Here is a 26775-nt window from a genome sequence, read left to right on the forward strand (position 1 = left end):
ACAACAGGATGCATGTTTGTAAAATCATTTGCCTATAACATAAATGTGCAAAAATAAGCTAAAATAAAAGGCGCTTGCGTGATTGGGAATGTGCCCTTGGGCTACAGTTGACTCCAGTGACCTGGTGTGTCCGTTTATGCTATCATGCCAGCATGGGTGCCAACCATGTGTTCTAACTCATCCTTAATGACTCTATGCAACTAATTAGCAGATTGATCTGCATATTCCTGAAGAGTGGCAGGCCAACTGGCTTAGCCTGTGTGTGCATGGGGGAACCAGAGGCCAAAGGGGAAACCAAATCAACTAAAAGCCCTCAACTTAAAAGCAAAAAGGGCCAACTATAAAGGACGACTTACCGGTATTAATGATAGATTCTAAAATCGGTTTTCAGGTTGAGGTACATTTTCGGTCGGATTTATTTATCAGTGAGTAAATACCACTCTCTGTTAGAACCAGAGGAGATAAACTGCAGTGGGTTTTGCTACAAAAGAAGCACTACAGAAGAAGACGACATGGCAACACTGATAAATGACTGACATTTGCTGCAGATGTTCTCTCTGGTCGAGTTGGAAGCTTGTCTGCTGCAAGTTCAGAAGACACACGAATGCCTTCTGTTTGTGAGGAAAGCTCTATGTTGTGACACTATTGTTAATGTTCCACAAGACAGGCCTGAAAAAAAGAAAAAAAAAAAAAAACAGAAACAAACAGAACAAGAGGCAGAGAAAGATGTTCCCGTTGTCTACCTCAACTCGGCAGCTGGTTGGCGGCCATGACCTGACCTGTGCATTGCACCCAGTAATGGCTCTGTAAACATGGGAGTGCAATGCAGATGGAGGCGAGGGGAGGGCATACAGTAGGAGGGAAATGAGGAGAGAGGCCCATATCTAAATAGAGTCTGCATGCAAGGAAGAGTAAAACTCTTTACTGAAGGGTCAGTGTCACTGGCTGTAAAGCAAAGAAGAAACATTTCATCGACTGCCTCCCTCCTCCCTTTACCTCCCCTCCACCCTCTCCCTCAGTATCTCCCAGAGAGAGGGGTCACTGTCATCAATGGGCTTCTTTATGATTGCAGTAGTGTGTCGTGTGTGTCTGGAGCTCTCAAAGCTGAACTTGTTCAGGTTCCGGGGCAAGTAGGAATGTTGTGTGTACGGACAGGAGTGCAGGATAAGATATAGACAGATGGGCATCATGTAAACAGACAGATGCACACATAAACACAAAGTAAATGTACACCATCACATTAAAAATTGACTAAAAGGAGCAGAAAAATTCAAAACTTAGCTACACTGCCAAACAACTGACTTATCTACAAGCAGGTAACCTGACAACTGAGTGTCATGGTGTGGTGCATGGAAATATTTGAAAACATCTGACTACCAGGGTCATCACAGTTCTCTCACAATGGAAAGCACATTCTGGCGTGACCAATCACTAAAGTTTCTGTGCCACCTAGAGAAAATTAACCAATAATCTGAATTGCCACCTGGCTGTTGGCCTGATGGCTGTACATATGGCTTTAAATATTTTGAGCCAACTACTTCCTAACTGTTTACAGCAACTTTTTGATCACTTTTTTGATCTTGACTGTTTTAACCAAAGCTAAATCTTTCACTGGATGAAGGGTTTTAGTAATCAGACAGAGTTGGCTTGCTGGCTCAAAGCGGGTCTTTCCGAGTAAAGGGTAGCCACTGCTCCTTCCCTCTGCAGCTCTGAAGCCAAGTAGGGGGGACATGTAAAGCAGCATGTTTGGCCATAACTTAGCACATCTGTTTCTAGCTGCAATGTCTTTGGTCCTCAGGGAAAAGAACAGAATAAATTGTGTGTTTCTCATGATCTGGAGAGATCCAGATACAGATGCCCTCTTGAATCTCTCCCACACTGGGCGAAGCATTTTGGGATTGATCTCCCACTCCCCATAGACAGAATTCCCAGTGAGCAAATCCCTCCACTGATTAACGCATCGGGAATATGCATTGCTGCTCCACATTATCAGTCGCTAAGCGATTGCCAACAATTTCCAGGCCAGAGTAAATCTTAATGGGAGCTCTGTGGCGAAAAGGTTGATCCCAATCACACTTCATCGTCTATCATCTTCCTACATGCCAGGACAGTGGGCATGAGTAGCAATCAACTGACAAGAAGGTAGAATTTTTCCACCATTTATATTCCTCTTCTCCCCCTTGACATCTTGCCAATCATAGCTAACCTGGCTGTCGCATGCGTGCACTCCTAGTGCTGATTAACCTCATGGGATACAGGTGCTTAGAGGCCATGATACCTGCCTTGAAGTTGATTCATTTGTATTCATATTTTTTAATTATTATTATTATTAATTACATTTTCTTCACTCAGATCCTGAAAGCTATGTGGCACATTGTGTGCCATGTACCACGTGAAACCGCTCGTCACCCAGTAACCAAGGAAAAGGAAAGTGACATATCTTGTCATTGGAGGGAACTCACTCCAACGAAATTTGTTCTCTGCATTTAACCCACCCAAGTGACGTGCACACACACACAGCAAACCCGGGGCAGTGGGCGACCGCGTGCAGCGCCCGGGGAGCAGTGGGGGTTAGGTACCTTGCTCAAGGGTACCTCAGCCATGGACACCGGGACGGGGAATCGAACCAGCGATCCACCGGTTACGGGTCCGACACCCTAACCGCTGATCCACGACTGCCCCAAAGCTCATTTTTGGATTTGCTGAAAGAGATGCAACTTATGTCCTAGGTGGTAGCAGTGGGTTGCACAGAGGGCTCATTTTAACAGCTTTTGACCTTGATAACAGATTGATATTAATGTTTAAATGGAGTGTAATGAAGCACATCAGGTTTATGGTTTCTTTGGAGCATCATTGCATTTGAATATTGAGTAGTCAACAGTGACGACTACTCAAAATGTTCAGGTTTTCATTAACGATAAGATTTAACGTAATTCATGAAGTCGATATGATGGTTACTTAATCAAATGAAAAGAACTTTAGTTTTACAGCTCTTCCGACTTTGTTGGGAGAGAAAGTATCAAATATTGGATTGAGGGATGACTGGTGACTAGTTGAGTTAAGAACATCAGTCCACTGCTACTGTAGCAGCGTTGCAGAGATGTCTGCTTTTTAATCATCACTCAGGTAATAAAATCAGAAAGTGTTTAAAATGAAATTGGACAGTGTAAACAGAACATAAAATCATATCTTAAACATTAATTTAATTATGGTTTCATTCAGTTCAAAGACATTTCAATCTAAATCCATGATTCACTTGAAATTGTGTTGTACAAATTTCAGCACTGATAATATATACATATATATATATATATATATATATATATATATATACATATATATATATATATGTATGTAAAAAAAAAAATAAAATAGTGCCAGGATTCATAAACCCAAGTAGTAGGACAGGAATAGGGAAAGTGTCCGGCTGCATTTTTGCCACCCATATGCATTTTATTCTCACAAGCAATATGAAAAGATTCAAAATGCTGAATTCTAACAACGTTACAGTATGTTAACTTAGTGGACAGACATTTTATGGCATAAGCTGGTGTCTCTTAAAAGAACAGCATGCACACACATGCTGTTCTCTTAAATATGATCATGATTCATGTTTTTATTCAGCATAAAACAGGATCAAAAATGAACTGGGTGAAAAATGCATTATAATCCCACTCATTTAAAGTATCAGCACCAGGATCACAATTGGCAAGTTTCTTAATAATTAAAGAGTAGCTGCACAACAACAATGCATGTGTGCGGTATGTGTGTGTGTGTGTTTGTGTTCCCTAGGGCAAACATAGAGGCTCCAGAACAGGGAAGCACATTAAATGATGTCAATACTGTTTATTTATTTTGTACAAAATAATTACATTACATGTATAAACTGCCAGAACAGAAGAACTTGCACTGATGCTATAATGAGGCTGTATAAATCAAACAATGTGTCTTCAGGCCAGCTTGAGAGTGAGTGAGGCCATCTAGAAACATGTCCTGCCAAACTTATGAGTGGAATACAGAGAAGATCAAAAGGTTCTTTCTTGTTCATAATGTACTGCTGAAGCGGTAAATTAGCCAGTGCCTGAGCCCAAGGCATGCGTGAAACCAGCAGCACACGTCGGTCTGGTCACAGTAGGAGGGGCATCTGTGTGTGTGTGTGTGTGTGTGTGTGTGTGTGTGTGTGTGTGTGTGCGTGTTGGGGAGTTCAGGACAAAGGTTGACAAAGCGAGAGTCTGGCAAATCACATGATTCTCAACAGATCATTTCCTTCCTACCCCTTCTCTACTGCTTTGATCTAATCTAAGCGAAGTGGTAACGGTCAAGTGTGGTTATGTTTGCTGCTCACCCACATGCTGTCTTTGTCATAATTGGTAGATGTGCGTGTTAACCAACCTGCTGTCCTCTGACGGAACTGGTGGATCTGCGTTGAAGGGTCCTGTCCCCAAGCCCAGGACCCGAGATTTGGGTAGAGGCCAAGTCAGGACCAGGGCTAGACCTCCGGGTTGCAGCATGGACCTGCTCTGACACCACTGCCTGTGAGAAAAAAAGAGACAGTACAAGTGTGTCTGTGAATGAGAAACAAAAAAGAGACAGCAAGGGTCTACATGTCCAGAGAAAAAGAGAAAATGACAAAAGAAATTATGTATGGAGGATTCAAAACGCCTTTACAGTCATTTGACATTATGACAGTAGTATAGATATGTTCAACAGGAGGATGTCCTCATATATTTAAGAAGAATCAACTTTTATTGGCAGAATATATATTTTTACATACACACATACTGAATTTTACTACTGCATTTATCCCATCCTTAGTTGAACACACACATGCAACACCCAGCAAATTACATGCAGTGAAACACACACCGGAGCAGTGGGCAGCATCAAGCTGGGGGGGGGGGGCATTTTATCGCATTAATCACTCCACCACACCCAAATTTTTCTTGCCCGTCCGGTGGGGGAATCGAACCAGTGACCCTCCGATCACAAGCCGCTTCTCCAACCTCTAGGCCACGACTGCTATAATGCACATTAGAGCAGTTTAACCAAAACAGTATACAAACCAAAGAAAAGAAAAGAAAAAAAGTTAAGCAGACAGGTCACTAGCTAATATTCAATGTTCACAGTTTTTATTGGCTGTTGGGAATTTTTAGATAACCATAAACATAAAATAGACAAAAAAAAGTGAACAAATAAGCATATAAAAAGCTACTAGAGGGGCACTTGGAGGGCACATATCATCAACCAAGGCTAACAGTTTACTCCTCTGTGATATGTAAATCTGCATCGTGACCACTCTATGTCTGAATACATTTCCAAAAGTATTAGAATTATGTCAAAATATAGTTGTGGTTAGCGGCAGCATCACCTCTCAGTCATTACTTATGACTCACCAGAAGTAAGTGCATGGCAGTGTCTACAAGGATTTTAAGTCAATGTTGAAATCTGTAAGGAATCAGTGTGTTTACAGTCAAGGCATATGATATCAAGACAGGTGAAGTGAGGTTAAATCAAACTTTCTTCCCTAGCAATCTAAAACATCAGAAAAACAGAAAATGTAAACCAAATGTCAAATAGAAGAGATTTTCATAAGCTGAAGTCAATGACCAGATGTGTTGTGATAGTGGGACAGATATCTACTACGTGAGACACTGTGGTGTCTGTGCTATCAAGGCTAATCTATTTATCAGTGTCTATAAGCCAGCGTCTAGCAGCATCTGCACATCTCGGCACACAGCAGGGGCTACAAAAACAAACTGAAGGGGACAAGGATAAAGAAGATGGCCCACACACAGTAAAGTAGGTTGTGATGCGCAAGCATACACACACACACACACACACACACACACACACATTCCCATGATACAATCATGCAAGTACTGATTTTACAATGTCCATGTCACTTAAATGTGATATCTGGTATCCACACTTTTGCTGCTGCTGTTATGAATAGGTAATATAGCCCTTTATATATAATTTGTACAAGTTTAGTTGAAGTTCATACACTCACCTACAACCTACATACCCCCTGACTCCATATACTTCATATATTCTCACCTTTTTTTTCTTACAACCTTAATAAAAAGTTGTGATAAACAGCATCACCTGCTGCTATCAGCAACACCTCTACTCAACACATCACATCACATCACATCACATCAAAGCCTTTTAACAAACAGAGACCTTCACAGTTACTAAGAGGCCAGGTACTGAAGGAAACCACGCAGGATGTCATCACCTTTTTCCCAACAAGTCCTGATTGCATTATCAGAAACCTGGCATCTGGGCGTGACCTTGTTAACTGCCAGGGTAATCAACTTTAACCAAAGGGGAGGAGAGGGGATGATAAATTATTAGTGAGGAAGATTTTGTTCATGTTTTATTAAATTGGCCTGTCAAAGGGGGTTGGTCAAATTATCTGGGGCCTCGTTTATTGGAGGCCGGCCATATTGGCGCATCTGTTACAATTATTTATAATTTCTAGGCAGTCAGGAGGACGGACTGGGTTTTTCAGCATCAGCCACATAAAGCAATTTAGAAATTAACTGGAGTGGGAGTGCCTGAGTTTTTTTCCCTCTTGCAATCTCTCTCATCCCCAACCTGATTTTCATCCAACACAAAACAGAAAAACTATGAGAAAGTAATGGTGCAGAGATGTAAAATGGAAAAAACTAGACATACTGCAAGCCGTTTTATTGAAAGCAATGGACAGGAAGAGCATGAGATTGAAAGAGAAGAGAGCATGCAGGTGCAGTCAAAAAAAAAAAGAGCAAGAGATTGGGAAGGCTGAAGGAGGGAGGGGAAAAAAAAGAAAAAAGCCAGTCTTGGTAATTACTGAACACGATTAGGTTCTTGGGGGAACTTGTCTGGCACTCACAGCCCTCGCTGGTGAGGATGCGGCAGGCAGGACCATATGGAGGGAGGCTTGTGATTGTGCTCCCTGAAGCTCGTGACCCGTCTGCTGTCGAGCCCTTGAGCTGAATGTGAAATGAGACTTGCCAGGCCTAATGTTCTACACATGCACCATTTATGCCACAAAACAAATCTGATCACTGTTAATTATGTAGCAGCTATAATCAGGAGGGGCCCTGCCACACAAACACACACACAAGTACATACATACACAAACACATGCTCACGCAGTCTCATTCACACACATCTGTGGAAGGACAGCATTCATGATTGGACAGGTTTCAGAGGTGACGGCTAAAAGGTACATGCCCCCCACCAGGGTAGGTACACTTTGTATTCAAGACGGAGATTCTTTAAAGAAGGTGTGTGTGCATATATGTATGAGTGTATGATAACTGGTAGGGGAGTGAAGTGGGACTTCATAAGAGGACAGCATGCAGTGAGTAGGATGTAGAGTGCGTGTATGTTTTTGTGCGCATGTACACAGCCCTGAGTCCTCCCACACAGTCTGTTTGACCCGAGTGTATGTGCTTGAACAAGTGAGCACACGTATCTGCAGCGGCACATGGCTGTGCTTCATTAATGAGGCGAGCTGCGCTGCAGAGAGGTTCTCATCTAATGAGAGCAGTTGAGATGGTAAAACACACCACTGGAGTCCATGTCATTAGTATGTCTCTGGCCTCGGACATGGCCCGCCTCCAAACACAAGCTCATACACAAACTCATGTTGACAACAGTATTTACTGAGAACACACTCCGCATACAAAAGATAAATGGGTGACAAAAAAAGCGCATTATTCATCGTGAAATATGAGAATTACTTTGAGGCATCATTTAAATGTATAACCTTTACACCATGTATTCATATGGAAAAGATGACTTGTATATCTGAAAAGAAGAGGCACATGTACATACAAAAAGAAGGCTGCACTAAATTTTAAACATATACTCCTGACAGTCAAGCTAAAGGAGTGGCACTCCAGACTGAAAAAAAATAAATCAAGCGCAGCCAGAGTCAAAAATCAGGAGACTGTGCTCTCATGTGAGCATAGAAAGTGCCCTCTATGCTTTTACTTCATTAAGGTGCACTCAAAGGTCATAGACATTAAAAAGCCAAGTTACATAAAGTACACAAAAATACACAAGAAACCGTGTGGCTGACTGCATCCTGTTTGTAGAGCTCTTAGTTGAAAAATTAATTTCTTTTCATGTTATGGTGTCATCGATTTTTTTTTTCCTCAGTGGTTACCGTTAATGATGATGATGATCAAAAGAAACTCCTCACCTAAGCAAAACCTGACCCGTCGAAGAGGTGGGTTCAGTTATGTGCGTATGCGTGTGTAACCAACATTTTAATTACACATTTAAAAGTGTTTAAATTAACACTAAATAACATAAATAACAAGCGAGAAGCAGATGTTAAAAAAACATCTCAACGAGGAAATGCAACATGTCGTCTTCTTTCAATTTAGGAAAAGGGAGAAAAGGGAGGAATACAAAGCCTGGTTACTTTGTGAGATGTTACAGTTGAGTCTAAACTTTTCTGTTGGGTATCACAGGCTAAAACCTGTGTTAGTTAAATTGTGAGAGTAAGACTGTGAGATAACGACACAGGTGCACAATTCCTCATTTCTTGAAGGAAAGCAGTGGATTCTACAAGAATCAGTGTACCAAATAGTATGAAAACGGGCCTTTTTTCACAGAAGCCGTTTTGACCTGTCACAGAAGGAAAAGCATGTGCTACTTATAAATTTAAGGTGGCTCGGATCTATTCAAGGGTGGCACAGTGACAATGAGTCAGCAGGAAAAAATATCAGGAAAACTGCAACTGAGGCAGCTATATGACATTCAGCTACCATTAATTTTATCATTTATACCTGTGTTTTTCCTATGGGATTTGTCAAAAGGGACTATTGTACATTTAAAAACATTTAGTAAATATTTAAAAGACTCAGGGGCTTCTCTTACATTAATATGAGAAACTTTTCTGAAGTGAACAAGCATGCCTAATTTTCCCTTCCCAATGCTGTTAAGAGAATAACCAGTGCGTTGAATGACTGCCCACACAATTACCAACTTGCCATTCATTTACTGTGGTGAAGGTTCCAGAAAGCCTGAGGTCTGTTATGGATTCTAATGTTGGTCTTTAATCACAGCTCAGCTCTGACAATAACCAAACACCAAGCTATAAATACAATGATGCAGATAGGGAGATTCTTGTAAATGATGAAACATTCACTCGAGCCATTTTTTTTCTTTGTGTGTGTCCACTAATGAGGACTCTTCTACACTTGTAGATTGTGATGTTACCACCCAACCTGGCAACCCAAACCTCCTCAACCTGGCAGTCTTTTTTGTTCGGCACCTCATTTTGCGTGCTGGGTCACCCAGGTACCTGATGTTCGTCCAGGCCCTACAGCTAAAAGATTAAGCCATGGGGCCATTTCCAATCTGACATCATGCACATCTCACACATACAATTTTGCAGTTTGATGAATCAAACTTTGGTTCAACCTTTTATCCATCCACCCATATAACAGTTTGCATATCTTCTTTCTTTTAATTACTGCAAACTAAATATTTGTGGTATTTGAAAAAAAAGAAAAAACAAAACAAAAAACAGACACACAATCCAATCCAATCCCATCTGAACCAGTTTTCCGAGCATTTTTTACACTAAAAGATGACTCTGGGGGCGGCACGGTGGTGCAGTGGTTAGCACTGTCGCCTCATAGAAAGAGGATTCCAGGTTTGAATCCCGGTCTGGGAGCTTCTATGTTGAGTTTGCATGTTCTCCCTGTGCCTGCGTGGGTTTTCTCCGGGTACTCCGGCTTCCTCCCACAATACCAAAAACATGCAGGTTAATTGGCTACTCTACATTGCCCCTAGGTGTGAGTGTGAGAGTGTGTGGTTGTCTGTCTTTGTGTGTTGGCCCTGCGATCGACTGGCGACCAGTCCAGGGTGTACCCCGCCTCTCGCCCGTAGTCAGCTGGGATAGGCTCCAGCTCCCCCGCGACCCTGACGGATAAGCAGTATAGAAAATGGATGGATGGATGGATGAATCTGCACTTTAATCAATCAGCAGATTAATCATTAAATAAAAATAATTGCTAGTTAAGAACTAGGTACAACAATAATGGCTATTGAATATGAAGCATAAACATCAGTGTTTTTAAAAAAAAAAGAAAAGCAACATTAGTTTTGGAACCCACTGCTGATCCTGCAGGTTAATTGATAAAGGATTTAAGAATATGCAAAAACTATAATGTAACAGATCAGAACAGAACTCTTGACATTGTTCATCCTTCAGCTTTTGTAAAGTCTCGTTAAGCTTCCTGTAAAGAGTTAACATGACAAAAGACCGGAGCGAACAGTCAATCTTGGTGCACAGCATGGCAGCATAACACACAATGGGTGTTATTCCTCTCACCCACCCTCCTCCTTTATCCCTCCCCCACCCCACCCCCAAAAACCACCGCGGGAGGGGTGTTCAAAGCCGTCGCTCTGGTCCATATTCAAATGAGCGCTGCGTCTCTCCCCTGTGCTCCCGTTGCGATCAGCACTTTGATCACCTCCAATGGTAACTTCCACCAAAACATTTAAAATTAAAATCAAATCTGCCTTAACAACCTGAGCATTAGAATTTAACAGGTGTTCGGGAGGAAGTTGTTACAGAATTTGCGATTATGTGCTCGAATACACACACCTTCAGTCAAAAACACACTCACGCAGATACACACGTACACACATAATGCACAACCTGTCAGTGAAATTACAGAGTGGGAAACAGAAAGCCCTCCTGAGTGCTATACCTTGGGATACCTGATCCGTTCACTTTGATGTCAGTAGGTAAGAAAGTTAAAGAAACAAATCAGCCAGACACCATCTACATGTGTTCAGTAAACAAAAAGTTCAAATTAATTCTTAGCGTAGGTTACAGACACATCATTTTTGTAACTGAATCTCAGCTATGGAAATGTGTGATCATTTTTTTTTTTTTTCATTCTGACCTGGGAGTAAAAGAGGCATGGGGTAGAGTTCATGTTCAGCGTGACACTGTACATATGCATATACACACCAACACACATGCATACATGCTCACACTACAGACACACACACACAGCACTAACTGCATCTTCTCTAAATGTAGTATTAATTACTGGGGGAACACTGCAGTACTGTATTTAATTACCGACTAAATGATCCATTTATATTTCACCGCTGGTTAAATTAACAGGGTTAAGTGAGACAGGGCGATTGTAACTCACTTAACATTTGAGCCGATATATTTTAACTTCCACAGTCTGGGGGCAACACTGTCAGAAAATATCAACCAATCAAATTAAACAATTAGAGTCTGCGGAGGCACAGAAATTACTCAACTGATGAAAAAATATTATTTTCCATGGCATCAGTTACAGAGTGGTTTCATCTGCAATAGCACATACTTGCAACTGAAACAAAGGTCATACTGCAGGCCGGATTGAGTAATTGTAACAACAAGTGCAATGCCCTACAATGCTAACGCATTGCAGTTGTGCGTCAAAAGTGTACAAGATATAGGTACCTGTTAACTCTTCTCAGCCAAGTCTTTGACACTGTGTGGTCCAAGAAACACCTATCACCATATAATTAGGACTTGTTAAAGCTCACTTAAAATGTGGCTGGAGCCTTAACTATATACCAGCATCTCTATTGCCTCAGGGTGACAATTCAAAGGTAGCGAGCTAAAGCCAAACCCCTGCTGACTGACAGATGTAGAAGAGTAACTCCAACATCACCTTCAAGAACATTAGTGGGCTGCAATTAAATCACTTCTCTCCAGATCTTATATAGCTTTGCTATCTGACCAAAGTGTGTCAAAAGGACTTCCAGGTACTTGGGTGGGAGGATAGAATGAAGACAGATAAACTCAGAGAGCGCATGTGTGCCCAAGACAGAGAGCTAAAGAAGATCAGATAGCTAAGATGAAAGATACTGGTGCTAAGGGGGATGGCTAGATCAAGGATGAAGCAGAGAGACATTAAGAGAGCGATTCTCAGTTAAAGACCACCGCTGCAGGCCATGCTGGGGCTTGTCGGTTATTACTATGCTTACTAATCAACCCAGACATTGCCACATACCGGACAGGTGATTGAGAGATGTATCATGATATAATGTGCTTATTATTTAAGAAAACACATCAAAACATTATGGAAGGAATCATAAACATACATATTTTAAGTTCAACAACTTCATAGAAAATCACTTCTTAGCACAAAGTTGCAATACACTTGATAAACTCTTAAAAAAAAAAAAAAAAAAAAAAAAAGAGGGTAGCAGAGATCGTGAAGAATGATAATGGCGCTTACCTTAAAGTTGGTTTGTCTGCTTGGTGAGGGCAAAAGGGCCGTGTGGTGAGCCTGTTGCTGTTGTTGCTGCTGTTGCTGCAGTCGCAGTTGCTCCTGCTGCTGTTGTAGCTGGGCCTGGAGTTGCAGGCTGTGTTGGTCTTTCTGAGCCAGCAGGCTGCTGAGCTCCTGGTGACTCTGGCGGAGGCTGGCCTCACTAGAGACAAGGGCCTGGTAGCACTGGCTCAACTCCTTGTACAGCTGTCAACCAACGCAAAAAGAGGACAAAGAGGGTGGAAATGCAGGCAGATGGCAGGATGGGTGAAAGAGGAATGGGTTAAGACAACCTGGAGATGGGATGTCAAATGCAGAAATATAAGAGTAAATCACTCATGAGACAGGGTGGCATGAAGACTGACAAATGTTTTCATACGGGGATCTTCTGTTACTTCCATAGAACGATGAAAGAAATATGCTAATGTCATAAAAGGCAAAAACTAAAAATGGAAGGATAAAAAGACAAGAAAATGATTCATGTTCATGTTTGATGACTAACAACTGCTAATGCGAACTCATTCAATTAACAGGATATGGTGAGAAAACTTGTTCTTTTCTGACGCTACTCAAATAATTGTGGGTTACAGCTAGAATGGAAATAAATCACCATGACGGGTGAAGGCTGAGTGGCACGCAACAAAGTGGTAATAATAGTGAGTTTGAGGTTTGGTATGTGTGTGTGAGTACCCTCTGATAGGAAGTGGTGTCAGCAGTATGTGCTTCTTCTTGGTTCCTCAGGACTTTCTGTGTGTCTAGGTTCAGTCCTTCCAGCTGCTTTATCAGATGGTTCTGCTCTGCTGCATGTTCGGCACTCTGTCTGTACAGGGTCTGCACTTCTGCATAGTCACGACTAAACACACAACATGTTACACAAATTCATACACGTCCTGCGCCTGTTCACATAAAAGTACACAATAGAACAGTACTGCCATTTTACTTGAATCAGATATTTTTCTTATATTTAATACTAAAATGGGTAAAAATATGCTACAAAGTGTACAGTTTGAGGTGTAATTCATTTTTATAAATAATTACAGTTTTAGATATTTCTTCAGTCAACAATGTCTAAATTTTAGTATCAAAGTTATTTCTGAAATGTGTTATGTATCCTATGGATTTACCACAAAGTGGTCCTCTAATTCATAAGGACATTTTTAATTACCTAACCAACACCTTAAGAATGGTCTCCAGTCATGATGTGTCTGACATGTCGGAGTGCCTCTGGCGTTGAACAGAAAAGTAGTTAAAAAAGATTGAGATTACCACTAAGACTCCTACGGTTTTCTCAGTTTTTATCATATCGACTAAAGCTTAGCCAAAGCCAGCCCGTTTCCCTTCTCTCCCTCTTTTAAAGCACATCCACCATGCAGGGCTTATCAAGTGGCTTTAAGTGAGGCAGAGTGGAAGAAACCTGTGTCACCCACGAGCCTCACATTGTACAGAGCAATGCACGCCTGCACACACCAACACATCGCAGGTATACACATTTCTACGCACGAGGCACATGTATACTTCCTACTACAAGTGAAATTGCCCAAATATATTACTTATAAAGTTGTGGTTGTTAGAAGAAAGCAGAAACTATGGTGCATTGGACGATACTTTAGTTGGTAAGGCTCACCGAAGTTGACTCAGTTGCGCCTCTTTTGCTGCTACCTCCCTGTCTTTCAAAGAAAGTTGGGCTTCCAGACTGCCACTGTGGCTCTGCAAACTGGACAACTCTTTCCAGGCACTGTGTAGCTCCTCCTCCAAATCCTGGTGTAAATGAGTAACGACACATTTGAAACAGCAATGTCAAATCTCAAAACATAGAAAAAATTGTAATCTATTTTTACTTTATTTTAGCGCACAAATATTTGCAGTTGATCAAATTTTAATCCAAAAAACTTTTTAAGCCATTCTGCATTATGTGGAGGAATTTAATCACTGTGTTTTTGCTGCATTTACATGGCCTATTCCTCAATCCACTGCAAATTATTGAGGTCACGTACTTGTGACCAATGCAATCAGAAATGTTTCATTTCACAATGTGACAAACTATTTCTCTCAGGCATCAAAAAACCTCTGGAGGTTACTGGCTGCCCACATTTCACACATTCCAGCCATAATTCTTAGCTGTCGATCTCACATCCATCTGATCGAGCAGATACTCACCTGTGTTAGTCCATACAGCTGTTAACACTGGCTGCGTAAAGGCACACACAAGCTAAATCATCTTTTTAGGCTCCAAAACTATTTGCTTCCATATGTACCTACATTGATTGTGCAGTGGTCCATAAACACTGTCAAAACATTTCTGAGCACATAGCAGCCGTGTGGCTGTACAGTGCAGCTGCTATTTTGCTACTTTAGCTGTGCAGCAGTTGTAGACAAGGTGTTAGTGACTAAATAAGAATAAACCAAAAGAGAAAAGCAGACCTCATGGCATCAAACACACAAATGTAATTACAAGCAGTGATTAATTTTAACAAGTTTAATCTTGTGCAAAATTACGAGAAAGGCCATGAAAAGATGACATAACACGTAGATCACATTAAACAGCAAACAAGCTTCAAGGATCACTACATTTGCATTAGCTAACACTGTTGGGCGTTTCTTTCACTTTGTCCACCTCAAGCTTAGTTTAAACAGGGAACAACTACACAGCAGGTGCACCTTATCTATTCACTGGATTAAATGATAAATTCCCGGACAAATCTTTGCCATGTTAAACAAACTGGCATAATGTATCCGCCGCACGCCAAATATCCTCCATCTCCATCTTTCACATCAATGTGTGATACAAAAAACAAGGAAGAGGTAGAGTGTCCTAGGCTGTGATGGATGTGCATAGACTAGTTGCTGGGATTCATCCAGTCCAAATCTAATTACTCTGCAGCCCTGACTTATTCAAGATTTTCTGTCCGACTCCATTTGACTAGCGTACCAATATGTTTCATAACGATTAGTCTATAAGGAAGCATGTGAGGCTGTCTGCTGCTCCTATGTCCAGAGACTCTGGTATTGGCAGGCAGCTGATCTCTGTGAGGGGATGTCAAGAAGCAGCATGTTGAAATGTGCATGAAAAGTTTTCAAGGATTTAGATTATGATTTGATTGGCTGAATGTTTAAACAGCAACACCGCTGTCACTGTCTAATCACCGTATTTCTCATGTTTGTAGAGATGGGACATATTGATTCTTAATGATGACTTGGGGCCAGATTCTGACATTTGCCTGGTTGTATTAGGGGATAATGAATGACAGAAAAGTCACAACCCCCATACATGTTGCAAATGACTTCACAAAAGTTGTGGTCAGCTAAATTAATTTTTATCCAGACCAAGGAGGATCTGTCTCCTCCATGTTGAATCACAATTTCTCTTTCCTTTGAATATAAACCCTGCATATTTAAATTGCTGAGAAAGAAAGGCCATGAGGGATCAGAGAGTTCAAGGTATGTAGAAGAAAGGGAAACCTAGAGGATGGGTCCTTTCAGTACAACTTTGTATGTGTGTGGGTCTGGATGGACTTGTCCCTGTGTTCATACCTTGACTCTGGCCTGGGCAGCATCCCTCTGGTCTTGCTGGTCGTTGGCCTGCCTCTCTTTCTCCTCCAGGTCAGCTCGCAGGGCGGCGCAGCGGGAAGTTAATCCCTCTTTCTCCTCCTCTAGAGCCCGCACCACCTGCCGATCCTCCTCCTCTTTCCTCCTACACTCCGTCTTCATTTCCAGGATAAGAGGCGTGTGTGTGCGTGTGTATAAAGAGGAGACAAGGGGTCGTGAGGGCCAAATAAACAACGGCAATGGAAGGAGAAGAATAGAAAAAGTATGTATTCAAACTGAGAAAATGAAAAAGAAAGCTGGAGAGATACAAAAAGAGAAGCAGCCCATAGGGTTCAGGCTGAGATTAATATGTAAACAGCAGACCAGCTTTGCTGCGGGAGCTCCCTGCATGGGCCGCTGATTGGCCAAGGTCACCTGTGCTGTATGACTGGCCCCACACGGCCAGATGTTGGCTGATGTGAGCCGAGCTGTGGCGCAAGAGCTGGGCTCATGCAGGTACAGGGGCCAGTCTGTCGGCTTTAATGACAGACTCCTAATGAGAATGGTGCTTGCTGCAAGACCCATTAGACTCAACCTAGGTCTCCTTTGATGCTGTCCCCCACAATTTCTCACCACGAGACCTCACCAAGACTGTGTAAGGAGCATTGCTTTATCAATTAATCATAGCCAGGTCCCATCTAAGCATAATTAGGGAGAAGCCACACCATCACATGCACACTTTTTACTTTCCCCCACTGAAGCAGTCATTAAGTATTTATCTGCAAGTTAACAACCTGCTTTCCCTTCTCTCCATCCTTCTCTTTCTCTCTCTCTCTCACACACACACAGACTTTCCTGCTGTTAAGTATTCTCTGTTATAAGTAGCTAGAAAAAAAAACACTAAAAGCAAGAAAGGGTGAAACAAAGCGAGGGTGAAAGGCAAGAAGACACAAAGACATAGAGATTGTGTTCAGGAGGACAGAGCAATCCTCTTTCCTTTCTAAATGATTCAAACGCCTGTGGCTAAAGCCACAGGGGACTTGTCATGTTCAGTGCCACACAGAAAAGAGACTTTTGAGCTGAGGCTCAGAGTACCACAGAAAATTTGTTTCACTAACCTTAAGTTCTTGACTCTTATTGACCAGTTGTTCACGCAGAGCTGTCAGTTCCTTCTTCATTAAGGCACTCTCCTTGTCCACTGTCGTCCTCTGCTGTACCAGGCTGTTAATCTCCTGCTGCTGCCCTGTCACTTTCTGTGGCAGACAGCGAGACAGGAGAAAGATGAGTAGTACAGAGAGTGAAAGAAAGAGAGAAAAACAGAGTTACAGGTTAAAGTATGCATTTAAGTCTTGGAAAACTCACATTAAAAATAGGGTCTGGAATGTGTCCTCTCCAGGAACTGAAGTTTTAATTCAAAACCTTAGAAAAAAAAATTTTTTTGCCACTGAGGAAGCTGCAATTGAAATTGGGCAACTAATGATCATTTTTAGAATTTCTTATTCAGTTGATTTTTTTATCCATTATTGGTTCTATTAGGCATCGACAATGTCCAGTATGGTACAGAAGTACAAATTTGGGGTACACCTGTACTATATTGTACATATAACCATCGAAGAAACCATCGAATGTTTTGACATTTTTATTTTAAAAATTACTCCAGACCTTAAATCGATTATCAAAACAGTCGGCAATTACTTTTCTGTCAACTGACATATTGATTAATCCACTAATCATTGCACCTCTAAACAGAAGTCAACCACACAGCTCTGCTGTTAAGATCAAACTGATATTCATTTAAAATCTATAGTGATTCACAAAACATCACAGAGCTTGATTCACCAAACCAGAGCCCAACAAAAAAGATACAATGATTTTAATGACCTCCCACTTTTGAAACTACTGTATGTTCACTTCATGTTTTTTGGCAGGCTTTGTGGCCTTAGTTGGAGGAAGCTGGCCTCTTAACACTGTATCAACTGGGGTTTGGCATTGGCTGGTAATCCACAGCCTTCTGTGGGTACACCCTCCTCTCAAATAACACTGTGCTCTGGGATGCAATTAATTGCCATGTTGAGGGAAAAATCACTCAGATTTATCCAGATAGTGGATTTAGCGTTCCTCGCTACTCCTAGCTCGCCGTGCTAAGAACAGAGGGGCTTTAATAGAGATTTATACTGGAGAGCAGAAAATAAATTCAAACGTTGATAATGAGGTAGGCAAGAACAATTTGAACCCCAGTAGTGCTCAATTGATAGAAGAAAAAAAAAAGGGGGGGTTCCGTCAAGTTAAGAGGTCTAGGACAGAAAGATTAGCATTTGAAAATTCCCAGTGCAGTTCAAAAATGAAAGCTAATTATGTTACAAAAATGGAAAGAGGCAGCAAGGGAAACGGAAAATATAGAGGAAAAAGGTGGAATAAAAAAAAAAAACAAGTATAGGAAGGAAGAAATCATTATCAAAAGTTGGAGAGTGGAGATATTAAAAGGAGTGTAAGATTCTGTGTGGACTCAGTGGACCATCACATCTCCATCTCAAAACCAATTAATCACTATTTGGGTACGTATGGCTCAAGACTGTGGATGAGATGATGACTGTTAGAGGGCCAGATGACATGGCACAGAGCTCAGTGCCCTTAATGAGATTCTCAAATAGTCTGCAAGTTTCATTACAGACAGTTTAAAAAGGAAAAAGGATTCAAGGAGCTTTATTGTCATTTCACACATGTAGAAACACGAGGTAGAACGAAATTAGTTTCCCTGGTCCTGGTATAAGGCCAATAACCTACAAATACTAATGCTATAAATATATAAAGAACACTACATAAATATAAAAAGGCAAGTTGTGAACACATATAAAAGAGGAGCAAGAAAATGGAAAAATTAATTAGCAATATTTTGTTGGCTTTTCTGTGAGAGACAATTTGAAATACATCAGCTCAGCCGATTAGACATAAAAAGGTTAATATATTCTGCGTACTCTGAAACTAATTTGGATTGTGTGATATTAATCTCTCAGTTATAACAAGTCTCCAATAAAATGGGCAGCTTTCCTCCAGTCACCCGATGACTTAGCTATTTGCACTGTTATGAAATTTCATTCGGCGGTGACAAATCAGGAACGTGTGGCTTATTGTGTAATTAGCTGTTAGCTAAGTTATCTGCCTGTCAGTCTTTAGATTAAGCTACCAATGACAGTCACGTTATTGCAGATCAATAAAATTTTCAGTTCATCCGAGCCTTTTTAAAATCCAACTGATATGTAATACTTATATGCGATAACTTTTAGTGTTATTGCGTGGATCTTTCTGGAGAATTTAATTTCTGGGATGATGTAGGTCTGACTTTAATGTAAAAAAAGTAAAGCATTTCATTTCTTAAGTGGAATTTATGGCAAAACACACATTTGTTTTTGCACAACAGGCCTTTTGTATAGACACAACGAATACTTGCTTTCACTTGGGACTTGTGCATTATTTCTACAGTGGTTTAAAACTTGGTGGATTATTACAAATAATTATTTTCTACAGTAATTTAACTCTCCCATTTAAGATAGCATCCTATTCTCTCTGTGTTGTAGAAGTTGTCCTATCCAGAGGGCCATACACACAAAGTCTGACATAGTTGCTTATATGTTGGCTGTCACGGGATGCTCATGTATCAGCGATTCTTTTTATGTAAATTTGTCTCCATTACAACTTTTCACTGTTTTTAAGGAAATGTGCCTCTTCTCTACATGTGTGACATCACTTTTTCATTCATCCACTTCAATGAACTTATGGAATATTTCATTTGCATCTGTCAGAAAACAGTGCACTATGTTGGCTGACTGCACTTTGTTACTGGCCCTATTATCACATTCAAATAAAGTTTGATGTAATGACATATGTTGTGCTGCTGAGTTACTATAACTACTGTATCAATAGGAATCAATCAGATCAAGTTAAGATAGCTAAGGAGCATCTAATGTTAAAAAAAAGAACACACATACAGACACACACTGGCAAACTGATGACTCCATTATAGCCGGTCTCATAAGGAATGAACATGATTCTGGATGAGGGACACTAATGAAGGAGACTGACAGATGCTCCACTGAAGGGTTGATGATTTGGAGTAAATTTCATTAGTGATGTCATTATCGTCAGCCATCATACCATCAAGAAATATTAATCAAAGGGTGGTGCAAAAGAAATCAGGTAAGAGAGAGGGAGGTATTCAGTTAAGAACTATACATACATTGTGTTTTTCATTTTTATCACACATGTATTCAAGTGACATTTGAGTAAAAAAAGAAAAAAACACTGTAATGAGAACCATGAAAAGACACAAGGAGGCCATGTAGGATAAAAAAGAATAAATAAACAGTTTCAGCAAAAGACAACAAGAAAATATATAAAAGAGAAAAAAAATAATTAAAATGTCATGTAAGCAGTCTGGAGATATAGTTTAGAGAGTGTGGTTAATGAGAAGCGCCCTCAGTTTGGATCTTTGTCTGGGGTGATGAAAGGACATTTAACTTTAAGTTGCTTCGAGTAAGCTAAATATGGAAAACACAAAGTTACTTTCTGCAAAAAGAAGGTTACGTTTATGAATATAATCTGATTATACATTTCTACTTGTTTTTCTGAAACATCCTACTGCCTTTGTCAAGTAAACATGTCAGACCTCTATTGGTGTAACTATTGGAACAAACTTGAGTGTACCTGCTCCAGCTCCTGTATCATGTAGTCTTTGGACTGGAGGATCTCCAACACCTTCCTGTCCTTCATCTCAGCTTTGTGCTTCTCACTAGAAGTAAAGGAAGGGAAAAACAAATAGACCTGTGCAATATAAAGTATATCAACAGATTAAAAAAAAAAAAAAATCAACATAACTTACATGTTTATGTACTGTCACAGAAAATCACAAGGTACACACAGATAGAGCAGAAATCTACACCGATCAGCCGCAACATTAAGTGGAAGTAAGTAACAGTGCAATGTTCTGTGGGGAAATCTTGGATTCTGGCAATCATGTGCATGTTCTGACACACAACACCCACTTTAACACTATAGACCAAATACACCCCACCCATGGCAACTGCTCTACCCATCAGCAGCAGCCTCCCCAGCTGGACAATGTGCCCTGTCAAATTTCGAAAAACAGCTTAGGAATGTCTCAAGGACCACAACAACGGCCTGTAGATTCCTTCAGATCCCAACCTGATTGAGAAACTGCGGGATGCACCAGAATGTGCAGAATCCACCGCCCACGAGCTGTGGCCTCCCACCTGGAGGCCCTTCTACACATCCTTCTACACATCCCATCTCTGAGGCCTTTTCTCTCATCTCTTTGCCTCCCACCTGGACGTTCCACCCTGAATGCACAGGATCCAAAGGATCCAACATTCCAATGCCAGTGACCACAAAATACCCCCAGAGGTGCTGTGTCCCTTCCCCTGACAGGTCAGAACTGTTTGGGCAGCACAAGGGGGACCTACAAAATATCAAGCAGGTGGTTTTAATGTGGCAGCTGATTGGTATATAGTACACAGCGTGCCTTAACAACAACTATATAATGTTGGTTCTGCAATATTTTCTCACTTTCAGTGTAAAGCCTGCATTTTTTTATAGTCTTGTAAAATTTCCTACAATCAATTTCAAATTCTCTGAGCACCTACTGTTCTTGGCAAATAAAGAGGCTCCTCTATGCTCTTTATGAAGACTACAGATTAAGAAAAGAAATATTGATGTGAAAAAGCTGAAAATGATAATTTAATTAGGTTTATAGTTAGTTAAAAAAAACAGGGCTTCTGTACAGTCCTGCTGCTGCACCAAACTTTTTTCTCTAACCCACTAGAATCTCTTTTATCATAATGAACTTTAACTGAGACAAAAACAAGGCATCAATTGGGGACCTGTTTGTTTCAACTGCTTTAGGCCACCAGGGGCCACCCATTCTCTCCGCTCATCACTTGCTCCTTCTACACATCCCATTTCTGAGGCCTTTTCTCTCGTCTCTTTGCCTCTTATGATCAGCCCTCCCCCCAGTAGACACTAAAATAAGTATCTGGTGTCCCTGGAGGAGCTGGAACGCAAGCTGGCCTAGCTACAGCTCCTTGTATATTGGGCTGTGTTCACCATGTCCTGAGCAACCAACCAATCACTCTACAAGATCCACACAGGAAGGGGAGGGTGAATGGCAGTTCCCAGTGGGCACCAGTGCTTGACTGGAGTCGACACAATTACCATGTCAATATCCTCCTGTGCATCAGGTGATACAATACACATACACTCTCCGGGTGCATGTTACCCCACCAGTCTCGGTGGACCAACACACTTTGATGGGTTTCCTATGGGGCTATAAAGGAACTGAAGAGGATGTGGAGAAGGAATGAGAGGCACAGGTACTGAGGAACTCTCTGCATCCCACTGCTGCATTGTGTTTTACCCCTATTAAGTGTCTACTAACAACTGACACACCTCAAAATGCATGTGATACGCACCCATGACGAAAAAAAAAGTAAAAACCTTGTTCAAATTGCAGAGATGCCAGGATCAAAGCTAACTTAAAATCCTTTTTTTACCTAATAGGGAGGAATATGTTTAATTTATTCAACTGTGCAAACACCTGAACCTGTTCTTTTCTGAAAGTTCCCATGCCACTGTGTTTGCTGTGGCTTAGCCACCCCGCAAAAGAGGTCATATTCAATCTCACAATTTATCCGATAAAGACAAGCATTTGGCAGGAGTGTTTCAACTGTCCAGAATGGGCGCAGCGGAGGAGGAGTGTTTTCATTAAAAGGGTTTCCATGGCTGAACTGCTAGACCGGGGATAAGACGGCTTAAATCAGCATCTGCACCAGATTCCGTAGTAACCCCGGCAGAATGGCCAAGGTGCCTTAAACACCCCTTGAACGACTTTCACACATATTTCTCTTCACTTGTGAGATAAAGGAATTTTCAGCTATTGAGCCTCTCAGGTAGCAATTTGAAAGATGAAACTACTCACCGCTCAACCACCAAACTGACAGCCTGGGTCAGGTCTGGATTTGCCACTTGCAGTCGTTTCCATAGGGACCACACAAACTCCTTGTCTGCCTGTGAAAATAAAAGATTCAGCAAGCCAGCAGCTGTTAGTCCTAATTGAGATAAATAGCTTTTGATAAATTTGTCTCAAAATGCAGCAAGGCCACAGCACAGGCCAGCTTTTCTGAATGAAAAACAAAAAATTAAACAGGGTGTTCAATGACATTAGCATACGACAGAAGGGGTAGTCAATCAATAATTAAAACATCTTGTACAAAATAGTTTTTGATCTGGCCTGCCCTCTCTAATCATCAGTCTCTCTTAACGGGAATCCTCATCGCTGAGATGTGACCTTCGACTCAAGGGGAGCAAGCATTGACACTTGTCATTATGCACTATTTATGACTGGGGAGAGCTGGGATCCAAATCAAAACACAGCAGTCGAGCTTGCATTTTCTTTATTAATCAATTGCGCTCTGGATATGTTTTCCACTACAGCTCCAAAGTAACTAGCCCCAAAGAAACTCAAAACTGATGACAGAGAGAGCCATCCTCAAGTAGAGAAACCCAGCCAGCCCCTGACACATTTCCAATTCAAATTGTCTTGGTGGTTTTTCAAACATTTTTAAGCTACATTACATTTAATGAGGGACATCTAAAAACTACATTTTCTGACATTAAAAGACAGAATTATACCAAATCGACTTAATATAAAATTATCTGATAAATTATGTTCACATCATCATAAGATAAAAGTCATCCCTCCCACTGGAATCTACTGGTCTCCAATTAGTACATGAATTTTAACCCCCTTTTCAAAAGTGTCTAATCAATTATTTACAAAAATGGCAGAAGCAGACCTTGATAAGACCATGAGCTGAACATATAAAGTGGAAGGACTGTAGATCTCTGTCTCTGTATGCATCCGTGTTTAAATGTATGTATGTGTGTATATGTTTCCCGAGTGGGAGCAGAGTGAAGAGGGACAGAGATCTCACAAACTCACCCTAGCAAGGCAACTAAGGATGAAATTAAAAGTAGCGTGACTGACATGAAATAGGTGGCCTTCTTCTGTCTGGCCTTTGGCAGCTATTAGCTTTTCCACAGACAAGTATTCAGTCAGGACCCTCATCCACAGTGCTCCTCTGCCATGTGTGTTCTTAAAGATGCATTGACTGTGTGTTTGATGATCGCTGAATTATTAATCTTGAATCTAGCCACTGAAATACCATGGGCTAAACATACCAAAGACAGCCACTGAAATTCAGCCACATATTAAGAAAATTAGCAGGGTCTACCAGGAACATTTGCTGGCCGACAGACGAGACTCTTTGTAGTTAATGGCTGTCCTGAAGTACATCTTGCCAGAGACTTAAGACATCAATGGTATTCAAATGCCACGGTTTAAATGGTACACTGCACACCAAAAGGTCGCTATTAGATCTACAGAATCACTGATGTTCTACTAGAGACAAGACCACCAAGGATGGCCTCCATGTCAGTTCAGCGTGGGGCAGCAGGGACCCTCGCTCTGAATTAGCATCACCGGTAAACTAGCAGCACTAAAATATGGTGCATTATAACTGAAAGAAACATTCTAACACAAGTGTTACAGTCTAAAGGCCTGTGTTAAAAGTGCCTTGTGTCTCCTACAAATTATGCAATGTAGGTACCAACTTGTTGTTTTTGTTTTGAGGAACTCTAGAAAGTCCAAAAGTATAAGTAAACTTCATAGAGAGGATAAATAAAGTAACAGGCAACCTTGTAGTTAGAGCCAAGAGCATCACATCAAACGTTCCAGCTCCATGTGTTAGATTGTATCCATAGTCTGATAAAAACTCCAGTGTAACACATGATCTGCCGAATCTCACAGCTGTCTACCTACCTGTATAGCAAGGTACTGTGGATATGCAAAGTGAGAGATGCTGGATTCAGTTCACTCATGTTATTAAGCACCACCTGGTGGTGAGTATGCAAGGACAACCTCCCTCAATCACTGACTAACAAAGTGAAGATGAATGGTTCTCAGAACTGCTCATCAGCAATTTTGGGAGTATGTGTTTGTATTTATTTGAATAAATAAAAGAAAAAATGCCAGGGTCAATCTACTCAAATGTAGTCTGAAGAAAGCTATCTGCTTCACACTACTTACAGTTCTTTGCTGAACATTGATTAATTTATATATATATGCTTTTCAATTTCATCTTCTCCTCGTAAAGGTCAAAATCATAATCATGAGCTCAAATGGCATTTGAGTTCACATTAGTGGAGATGAACCAGAAACAACTGACTAAAATATTTCCAGCATGCATTGCTGTCTCGAACGGCAATAATGTTATTTAATTATGTCACACAACAAAGACGTATTATGTACATATCTTAGGTGAGTCATATGTCTTTATCTAATCAAAAATACATGGTAATTAAGAAATGATTTGAACTAACCACCAAATAAAGTGAGTAATCGTTGTCTGATTGTAATGACTAATGAAAAAGCGGAGGAAAAGCTTTGCACAAAGTGAAGTAAGAGTTGCTGGAAACTGTAACATGTACACGTGGTAACGACTGCATAAGAAATACATGAAAATACTCGCTAGAAGAATCTTTTCTTTTACACTGATCAGAGCAACATACTCAAACACTCAGAGACAGTGACAAAAAGTGTTGACCTTGAGTGCTGCATTAGTTATGCAGCCATACACTTTACTTCAAAGTGACCTAATTGTAGTGAGACACTTTAACACCTTTCCTCAATAACTGTCAACATTTGCTGACATCAGGTCGCTTGTTAAATTAGATTATTTTAGAGCAATTTCAATAATTTGTAACTTTATAAGACAGCAACTCATAACCATTTGTGTTCCTATAAAATAACATATTCTTCAGATAGCAGATACTGCATGTGGCATCTGCACATTAGTGAAGTACTGTGTGCACATCCCTTTGAATACACGTTCATACATACCTGACACTGCATTAACTCATCTGATAAACTCTTCACTTGCTCCTCCAAAACCTGGATGCGAGTGTCGGACATTTTGGGACTGAAAAGGAAGCAAAAAAACAGCTGAAATCAGTCTGGAGCTGCTCATGTGAGAAATAAGGAAGTATAAAAATTATGATTAAAAAGATGGCACGTTATCATCGAGAAACAGTTAATCACGTTCGTATTTAATCGGCGATGACGCAGTTATTTGGAAAGGAGTTCATTTTTCCGAAAGCAATATAGGCGGAGGATTTATACGCTTCTTCTCACGTTAACCCTAGTTACATGACTTTAGCACACTCGCAGGAGGAGTAGCTCGCTTCTTTACAATTGTGCACAGTTTGCCTCTTACCTGTTTCGATAACTTGCTAACCATGCAGATGCCAACGCCGTGACACGCTTTATAATGCAATAACGTTATAGTGCTAATGTAGCTAACGTTAGCCACTTAACAAACATTCAGATTTTCAGTCTTTTGACTGTTGTTGACAGCCTTCCGGCGTAAAGTCAGTGCCCCGAACAACTTCACGGCATGCTTCAATTGAAAATTTTAACTAGCCACTATCCGCCAAAAGTACCCTTTGTAGCTTTTGTTACAACTTTCTCAGGGAATAACACCGTTGTCAATAACTACAGAAACGCTTTCCTCATTTCAAACAAACCCGCCGTTTTCTGTTTCTGTCCCTCCGCGTCACTGCAATCACGTCATTTTACGACAGGTAACGCTGCCGTACGGCAGAACGGTCCAAATTCCCAAATGTAGTGTTTTTCAAAGACTGATTCGAGTACCTGAAGAACTCCTTCGCTTTATTGAGGTCGTGGTCAACTAAACCAATTTTTGAGTATGCTAAATAAAGAAAAGAGAGACACTTTTTAAACCACTTACATATAGCCTATATTTTCCCTTCATAATAATGTGGCCCCTGATAAAATCTTACATAGGCCAGCAACATTAGCCTATTACAT

At 40.8% G+C, this 26775-nt stretch overlaps 1 protein-coding gene across 1 annotated transcript in view; it reads right to left on the bottom strand.

The window, feature by feature from the left end:
• The window catches only part of cntln (centlein, centrosomal protein), an 80979-nt gene extending 54485 nt beyond the window's left edge, over positions 1-26494 (bottom strand). The window contains exons 1-10 of the mRNA XM_046416515.1: positions 26162-26494; positions 25789-25867; positions 22807-22895; positions 20520-20604; positions 16937-17071; positions 15825-15995; positions 13918-14051; positions 12984-13146; positions 12264-12500; positions 4393-4533 (exon numbers count right to left, since the gene is read on the bottom strand). Of these exons, the coding sequence (XP_046272471.1) occupies positions 4393-4533; positions 12264-12500; positions 12984-13146; positions 13918-14051; positions 15825-15995; positions 16937-17071; positions 20520-20604; positions 22807-22895; positions 25789-25860 (1227 nt within the window). The 5' untranslated portion in view covers positions 25861-25867; positions 26162-26494. The remainder of the gene's footprint in view (positions 1-4392; positions 4534-12263; positions 12501-12983; positions 13147-13917; positions 14052-15824; positions 15996-16936; positions 17072-20519; positions 20605-22806; positions 22896-25788; positions 25868-26161) is intronic.
• Positions 26495-26775: the final 281 nt, after the last annotated feature.

Source organism: Scatophagus argus, chromosome 2 (assembly GCF_020382885.2).
Source record: "Scatophagus argus isolate fScaArg1 chromosome 2, fScaArg1.pri, whole genome shotgun sequence".
NCBI classification, from domain to species: domain Eukaryota; kingdom Metazoa; phylum Chordata; class Actinopteri; family Scatophagidae; genus Scatophagus; species Scatophagus argus.